We start from the raw sequence: 9,373 nt of genomic DNA, 5'->3' as shown, positions 1-9,373 counted from the left end.
AATGCCAAGTTAATTCCGCATGTGTCAACCAGCTAAATCTGCAGGGGGTTGAATACTACTTGTAGGCACTGTATATCCCTATCACATGTAAAGCGCCATGGAATAAATGGTGCTATAATAATAAATAATAATAAATAATAATAATAAACCAACAATTGCCACCATTCATAATATTTTGTTTCCTAAACCCTGACTGCCACCTGCTAGCACCACCAGTCTTAGTAATGCTAGGTGGGTCACGTGCCCTCATATTTCCTCATGTTTTGCGTCACTAGAAGCACCAAGTAGGAAGGCAGTGACTATACACTGGCAAGGAACGGGTTAACCGGGAATTTAGTCACAAGTTTTGGGCGAGGGGGCGGGAGTAAGCGGTAACTAGGCACGACCTCCAGCGCTCTCCTGATTGGTGAGTGAGTTGTCAATCTTCCTGGGATCAGGGCTAATGCGCCTGTGATTGGTCCGTGGCCTTGCTACGGGATTAGAACCCGGAATATAACGCGACGCTGTAGTGGCAGCCTGGAGATGGGCAGCGGCGCATATTATGATAGCAGCCACCGCCATGGCTGACCGCAGCTGAGCAGGACAGTGCTGAGTATGGCGGCACGTGTGTGACAGCAGAGGCTGGAAGCTTGTCCCTGGCAGTGCTCACAGCTGAGCAGGATGGCAGACTCTGCGCCCACCCTGAAGCTGCGCCAGAAGCTGGGCTATGCCACTGGCCACTACCTGAACGACCTCTGCGCCTCCATGTGGTTCACCTATTTCTTGGTCTACTTTCACTCGGTGCTGGGGTTCGACTCTTTCTACGCCGGGCTCCTCCTGCTGGTTGGGCAGGTAGCCGATGGCATCTGCACCCCCCTGGTTGGCTATGAATCGGATCGGCACTCTGTCATTCGGTCGTATGGGCGCAGGAAATCCTGGCATCTAATAGGTATGTGTCGGGTATGATGGGGGGAGGTGGGCAGTGATGACAGCCCCCACATACTACTGTGGATGAAGCTGCAACACATTAGAAGTTCCCAAGGATGGTGGGCATTGTGTGCCAAGGCAAGAATGTACCCCTGAGATGCTAGAGCCTATACAATCTGTAGGGTTTCCTATAGGGCCAGATCATGGGGGACTACTGACCAGTGGCCAAAGCAGTACCATCAGCCTCAAACCACTGATCTGATAGTCCAGACACCGCCATGTCTAGGGGTCCATATCATTTAGCTGGGTGGGTACTTGTCATGTCCTGTAATGCAGTCAGTGGGGTTTATTAAACTGGTGGTCCTGGTATTGAGGCGTTTCCACATCAGGCATATTACGAGGCCTCATTCGGCCGTCTCACCTGTTTCCCTTACCTGTTCTGTGGCTTTCACAAGTCCCTACTGTTATGGGGTTGTGTTTGGGATGCAATTTGCAACCAGATCACTCCCCCATTCTAGTGAATGTCTATGATGTGCTTTTACTGTTTAATAAGCAGGAGAAGCTTGGGTGGGGGGGTGTCTTATATTTACAAGAAAAACTGGTAAAGACCTAAGTGCTCATCCAGACCTCAGCGGCTCACCATTAGTGTGTGCACATGACGTCTTTTAGATGACTCTACCCATTTAGTCATCGTTTTCTGATCGTTGGTTTCGCCGATGTATGCGTTTTTGACATTTTGAAACTGAGTGGTGTCCAAATGGAAGCTGCTGGAAGAATGATCAGGTCACTTATATTAGCCCCTTCACGGCTTTCAAAGCCTGACGCTGTTAATAGAAGCTGAAAAGGACTAAATGGAAGACCTGTAGCTGAGTGCAAAGCACTTTAGATAATGTTCTTGAGGAGATCCAGGTAACTTCGGCAGTCCAGGGTTTCTCAGTTTCAGTTTTCTAGGTTCCCCCAACAGGTCATGTTTGAGTATTTCGTTAGTATTGCACAGTGCCATGCATTTATTGCCGCCCTCCATAAATTGCCATAGGTGTTCTCTTAAGGATATCCTCAAATCATGACTTAAGTACTGCAGTATGAGGACTGGTGATGAGAAACCCTGATTTAGTTTATTTTATCACATTGGGCAAAGTGGTTAGACCAGTACCTGCAAACATTAAGCAACTAGCTGCCGAGGTGTTATTATAATGTGTAACACCAGAGCCACTAGCAGGAGGCTGCAGAGGAAATGTGGTTTTGTAGGGAGGGGGACATGTGACAGTTATCACCCATCAGTTATACAATAGGAAGTCGGCGTGGTGCATTGGGGTCTATTATGAAACCAGCTCCTACAGGTTTATCTCAGGCGGACAGACATGGGCCTTCCGTATTCTCCTTCATATATCTGATGCCATAAACCCGATTTTTGAAGCTTCGTTCTGACCAGATGTTCAGAAGGAAGCGAAAGATCAGTCAAGGATTTCAGCATGTGCCGCAAGATGTCCAAAACGCTATGCTGTTGTGTTTTGTAATGAATGCTTTGTGGGGGTAAATGACGCTTAACATGTTATATTTTATTAGTTGGCAGTGATACAGTATCATTTGGACAGTTTTTCAGTCTTCTAATACCATGTGTCAAGTTCATATACCGTGGTATTGCTGGCTGTATGCCTCTGACTGTTTGTGTACCCTCAAAATGTCATGGGACACCTGGCATTGTGTAGATGACACCACATCCTCATCAGCATGACTAGCTATATTCTCGGGCCAGCTGGATATGGGAGTGCATTAAAAATGTGTGTGTGTGTGTACCAGTATTTCTAAAGGTGCTGGTGACATGAAATTCTCACCAGATGTCGGTAACAATCCATCCAATCCACACAGGCAAAGATCTCAAACAATTGATGTCCATAAATGAAGTTAGTGGCCCCTTCTTTATTTTTTTCCTAAATCAAATTGTATAATATTTGCACATGGCAATATTATTTTACTCTTGTTGCAAAGGCAAAATTATTGCTGTAAAGTAAAAAATGGTTATAGCCCACCTATCAAGATTTATTCATATCAAGTGAAAAAACTGTCCATGCACTATACAAAAATTATATTGGCCTGTAATGACTTTTTGTAACGGACCATAGTTTTTAAATTTTCTTTGACACTTTGTCATGGTAAAAAAAAAAATCATAAGAATAGTTAAGTGCACATGCACACTAGTTGTTCATTGGTGATGTCAGTTTTTAATGCAGGCAGCACATGACTCCATAGCATTTTAATGGAAGTTGCACATCTGATTAACCACTCCCTAAGAAGATTTTTTTTTTATTTTATTTTTTTATTCCCATGTAGCTTTGTCCAAAGAACACTACAAGGCAGGATTCAAGTATGGCACAGCAGACGAGGAGGCAGAAACAAAACACTGGCTTTATTAAATAAGGGGATATATGCTGGAAGATAGAAATAACAGTTTTTATAACAATGATGTTAATGGGAATATAAGGAGAAATGGCTGAAGCATATCACAAAACTATGCTTTTCCTGAGAGAACATCAGGTCCTCTTATCTCTCCTTATCAGGACACGGGCAAACGTCCTGTCTGTTACCTCAGATGCACACAAGGTCTCCCTCACATCCTGGTTCTTCTCCCTTGAACAGCACACACCAAAAACGGGGAAGGTGACTAGTCCAAGAGCAATAATCAGAGGGAAGCATGGTCTCTTAAAGTGTCATTCAATGTCCAGTAAGGGCTGATCCCCCCCCCCCCCCCCCTACACCCACACTGCTGGTTTTCAAAATCTACCATTTCTCAACCTTGTAAAAATGCAGACTTTCAGGATATCTCCAGGTCTTTGTTCCAATGGGGCGGAGATCCAGATTGCTGCGGTATCCTTTACTCAAAACTACAGCAAGCAGTGTTAAAGTGTTATCCACAGGGGATTATTACTGAGAGGTCCTAAACTGACTACATGTCATTTTTGTTTTTTGTTTTTTTTCTCATCTGTTTTGTGGATTGGCTTTGACTACTAACGTTTATAGGGATCCATTAAAAATGGTGTAACGATAGAAAAAAGCTCTTAAAAACTGAGCAAAAAAAATGAGTGTAAAGGAGATGACACCATACAGGGGAGAATAAATCCATCTTTAGTGGATGTGGTCTAAATTGATGTGTGGATGTTTCTGGCAGGGCTGTGGAGTTGGTGTCCGTTTTGGTGGAGTCGGTATAAAATGGACTGACTCCAACTCCTAATATATAATCGGGTACAGTAGTTCAATGCAGTTTGTGGGGAATATTTTTTTCATAAGAATCTGGGAAAGTTCTGAAATGTCCTATTCCTGATCTAAGGGTCTAGACTTTTTAGCTGAGATGAATTTGTGCTACAGTAAATTTATCACTTAAACAGGAGCCGTGTATCAGGGAGTCGGAGTCGTGGAAATTGAGGAGTCGGAGGTTTGGCTTACTGACTCCACATCCCTGGTTTCTGGGGGCTCATCCACATTATGGACTGTTGCAGATGTTGCCTGCTATTGCATGCACTAATCTGTTCTGTAAGAAGGATCAACTAGTGCAAGCTATGACCGCTTTCTATTTTGGGGGGTCTGTGTGGAAAAGCACTTGTGTGCATGTCAACTTGCATTGGTCAGTGTCCTTTCTGTTGCAAACTGACCAAAAAATACAGCCTTTTGAGGCCTAAGAGTAAAAAATTCTGTTGTCTAGGACTAGTAGCCTAATGGATAGGTTATCAGCATATAAAATCAATGGTCCCGCTGTGTTAAGTTGTACACAGTGTACAGAGCCAGGACATCATGGCTTCACACAATAGTGGCCATTCCTGGGTACTGCAGCTAAGGTATGATTAATTTCAAAAGGATCTTAACTACAGGCTCAAGAATGGTCCTCCCCAAAATGTATAGGGTTCTGGTGCTGTAGATGCTGTACACTTGGCCACTGCAGGACCTGATGACTGTTGATGGGTGAGGTTGTGGGACCTTTGCAGTATATATTAGTAACTTTTCTAAAGATGAGACCTAAATGTAAGCGTCCTGGACAATCCCTCTTAGGTGGCAGTTAAAGGCCAAAACAACGTTTAACACTTCTTTTGCATAATGGATAGTAATTAAGAAACTGCTAGACAGTGCAGCTTTCCTCTTTCTTCATACAATGCTTTAAACACTCAGCAGCAGTGGTCGGCTATATATCGTGTGTAACACCCTCGCCAATAAAGCAAGCTGTTCTGGAAGTTAGCAGCCTTATCAGAGGTTGCCAGGCTATGAATGACATGTAGAATTGTCCATACTACTTGGGCCCTCGTTTGCTGCATAAGAGTCCCAGAAATGTCGACAACCTCTTCCTGTAGAATAAACCCCTCAGACAGTACTGACCTTTGTGTTGAATATTTAACCAGGGTGTATTTTTGCTGGTCTTGCAGTCTATGGAGGTTTTTTTTTCTTAACCCCCACCTCCCCCCAATTACATTTGAAAAAGTTCTGTAATATAAAATAGGAACTTCTGCTTTCACATTCCTATTAAAGAAAACTTGACACTAGATTCAGGCAGCATAAATCATAGCCTCACTGCATCATTGCACCCAGGTATGCTTTAGTCCAAAATGCACCAGTTTGAAAAGCTGGCTAGGGATTACAGCCTAAAGCAGGACTTGCCCTATGTTCACCTGTCCAGTAGTGATCAGTTACAACGGATCCAGCGGCAATTCACTGGCAAAAAGTTGTGCCGACACCACTTTATTGCAGCAGTAGTGATAAACACTATTGAATTTAACCATATTAAATGTAGCAAATAAAATATAACTTTTACTAATTGATTAAAGAGCAATCAACAAACACTTTAAAAATAGTAAATTGTGGGATGGTGCTTTACAGTCTTGCATAGGGTATAACCTTCAAGAATAGACAATGTAGCCAACAACCACCATGTGAGAGGTATGAAGATGAGAACATGTTAAACGTCCAATCTTTGGTTGTTAGACTAATTTTTAAACCCATCTCAAGAGCATATATCCTCAAAAAGGACAGTTTCAGAAATGGGTAGTACAACAGTCACATACAAGCATCTATACAGAACTCATAGTGCAAGTGTATATACTCAATTGAAAAAGCAACGACCAGCCACTCCAATGGTGGATCAGCATATTCAAATTGTTCAATTTATTTATTACTATCTCACCAAAAGATAAATTTCCATAGAGCAGGCTGGGGTATTCACCTGGTATGTTTCAGCTGCCACATCGGGATCAATGGGCAGTACTGTCCCTGGGGGGTCTGCGCTACCCTATTCCCCATAACTCCCGCCATTGCAAGGGTGGTCCACAGCTGACGCTATTGTACACTGCTCAAAAAAATAAAGGGAACACTTAAACAGAATATAACTCCAAGTAAATCAAACTTCTGTGAAATCAAACTGTCCACTTAGGAAGCAACACTGATTGACAATCAATTTCACATGCTGTTGTGCAAATGGAATAGACAATAGATGGAAATTATTGGCAATTATCAAGACACCCTCAATAAAGGAGTGGTTCTGCAGGTGGGGACAACACACCACATCTCAGTACCGATGCTTTCTGACTGATGTTTTGGTCACTTTTGAATGTTGGTTGTGCTTTCACACTCGTGGTAGCATGAGATGGACTCTACAACCCACAGAAGTTGCTCAGGTAGTGTAGCTCATCCTGGATGGCACATCAATGCGAGCTGTGGCAAGAAGGTTTGCTGTGTCTGTCAGAGTAGTGTCCAGAGGGTGGAGGCGCTACCAGGAGACAGGCCAGTACACCAGGAGATGTGGAGGGGGCCGTAGGAGGGCAACAACCCAGCAGCAGGACCGCTACCTCCTCCTTTGTGCAAAGAGGAACAGGAGGAGCACTGCCAGAGCCCTGCAAAATGACCTCCAGCAGGCCACAAATGTGCATGTGTCTGCACAAACTGTTAGAGACCGACTCCATGAGGGTGGTATGAGGGCCCGACATCCACAGATGGGGGTTGTGCTCACAGCCAAACACTGTGCAGGATGCTTGGCATTTGCCACAGAACACCAGGATTAGCAAAGTCTCCACTGGCACCCTGTGCTCTTCACAGATGAAGGCAGGTTCACACTGAGCACATGTGACAGTCTGGAGATGCCGTGGAGAGCGATCTGCTGCCTGCAACATCCTTCATCATGACCGATTTGGCAGTGGGTCAGTAATGGTGTGGGGTGGCATCTCTTTGGAGGGCCGCACAGCCCTCCATGTGCTCGCCAGAGGTAGCCTGACTGCCATTAGGTACCGAGATGAGATCCTCAGACCCCTTGTGAGACCATATGCTGGTGCGGCTGGCCCTGGGTTCCTCCTAATGCAGGACAATGCCAGACCTCATGTGGCTGGAGTGTCCGCAGTTCCTGCAAGATGAAGGCATTGAAGCTATGGACTGGCCCGCCTGTTCCCCAGACCTGAATCTGATTGAGCACATCTGGGACATAATGTCTCGCTCCATCCACCAACGTCATGTTGCACCACAGACTGTCCAGGAGTTGGCGGATGCTTTAGTCCAGGTCTGGGAAGAGATCCCACAGGAGACCATCCGCAACCTCATCAGGAGCATGCCCAGGCGTTGTAGGGAGGTCATACAGGCACGTGGAGGCCACACAATACTGAGCCTCATTTTGACTTGTTTTAAGGACATTACATCAAAGTTGGATCAGCCTGTAGTGTTTTTCCACTTTAATTTTTGGGGTGACTCCAAATCCAGGCCTCCATTGGTTAATAAATTTGATTTCCATTGATTTATTTTTGTGTGATTTTGTTATTGGCACATTCAACTTTGTACAGAACAAAGTATTCAATGAGAATATTTCATTCATTCAGATCTAGGATGTGTTATTTGAGTAGTGTATTTGGCCTTGCACTTTCCCTTTAACAGTTGCCCTGATGCATTTCCTCCGCTGGATTCATCAGAGGACTTGTGTGCTTTTTGCCCAAGGGGGCTAAGTTATAATGCTACACCTAAGAGCCACTTAAACTTTCACTAGCTTGAGGTAGTGATTTCTCCCCCACCCCCTCACCTGTGTAATTTGCCCAATCATAAGCAGGTAGAAAAAATGCACACTAAACCCCCCCCCCCTTTCCCCACCATAGCTTGGGGTTTCTCAGTGTGACATGTAATGATACAGCGCTCATCTCCTGTTCCCATCTCCCTGCATTTTTAGACACCGGAGATGAGGTCCCTGTGGGGCAAGGAACAGCAAAGTTAAGCTGTGTCACATTATAAACCCCTTCTATCAGCTCTCCTCTTCTCAGTCCTATCAGCTTTGCTGTACTGCCCTTCCACCACACTACCTATCCGGAAAGAAGTTGCACTTATGTCAGTTGTTCATGATGCAGTTCTGGGAAAAATTTGGTGACAGGTCCTCCTTTAAAGGGTTAATGTAACTTCACCCTGTGTTGTACACTTGACTGACTAATGTGTGAATTGATATGGGCTGACTCCTATGGAGGGATTTCTCAGACTGATTAATTTTGATGCAATGTTTGCTAAGTTAGGGGAGACCAAACTTCTAGCCTTTTGAGAAGAAAGCTTGCTGTGATATATAATCAGGGAGCTTTCTTGGGCTATGATCACATGTTCCTTTTTTTTGCTGGGTTTTACAGTACCAGTAAAGTCTGAAATTTAAGAAATCTCATATGCGTGCGCACACCCCTTATTATTTTTTTCCTGACTGTTTTGTCAGAGCTGTGTTTTTGCTAAATGCCAGAGCACCATCAAATTTAAAGAACATGGTACCACAATAAACCAGCCAAGAAAAGGCCACCCACCAAAACTCTCAGCCCGGGCAAGGAGGGCATCAATCCGGTAGCACATGGACCAAAGGGAACCTTGAAGTAGCTGCAGAGACAGGAGTATCTGTCCATATGACCACAAAAGCCGTACACTCCATAGCCATAGTGTTTATGGAAGAGTGGCCAGAAAAAGCCTTTACTTGCACACAAACTGTAAGGCTTGTTTTTGAGTTTGCCAAAAGATGTTGGAGACTCCCCAAATATACGGGGGAAGGTGCTGTGGTAAAATGTAACTTTGGCCACCAAGGTAAACGCTATGTCTGGCGCCAAACACAGCTCATGACCCCAAGAACATCAGCATCATGTTGTGGGGACTTTTTTTTTCGGCAGCAGCAACAGGGAAAATGGTTTGAGTCAAGGGGCAGATGGATGGTGCGAAATACAGGGATATTCTTGAGCAAAACCTGTTTCAGTCTGTCGTTGATTTGAGACCTGGGGCAGAGTTTCACCTTCAAACAAGACACAATGACCCAAAGCATACTGCTAAAGCAACACAGGAGTGGTTTAAGGGGAAACGTGTAAATGTTTTAGAGTGGGCTACTCAAAGCCCAGAACTTAATCAAATTGAGAATCTGTGGTCAGACTTGAAGCTAGATGGTTTCCTCTGAACAGCTTGAAACTTTGAGGAGCAGTTTTGCATTGAGGAATAGGTTAAA

The 9,373-nt window shown here is 44.5% G+C and overlaps 1 protein-coding gene across 1 annotated transcript in view; it reads left to right on the top strand.

The window, feature by feature from the left end:
• The first annotated feature begins 447 nt into the window (after positions 1–447).
• MFSD12 (major facilitator superfamily domain containing 12) overlaps positions 448–9,373 on the top strand; it is an 87,112-nt gene continuing 78,186 nt past the window's right edge. Inside the window, exon 1 of the mRNA XM_073655191.1 lies at positions 448–928. Coding sequence (XP_073511292.1) covers positions 661–928 — 268 coding nt within the window. The 5' untranslated portion in view covers positions 448–660. The remainder of the gene's footprint in view (positions 929–9,373) is intronic.

This window comes from Phyllobates terribilis, unplaced genomic scaffold, assembly GCF_046119375.1.
Source record: "Phyllobates terribilis strain yellow unplaced genomic scaffold, ASM4611937v1 Scaffold_1__5_contigs__length_1240528914, whole genome shotgun sequence".
Taxonomy (NCBI): domain Eukaryota; kingdom Metazoa; phylum Chordata; class Amphibia; order Anura; family Dendrobatidae; genus Phyllobates; species Phyllobates terribilis.
This window is presented reverse-complemented; position numbering and strand designations above follow the sequence as displayed.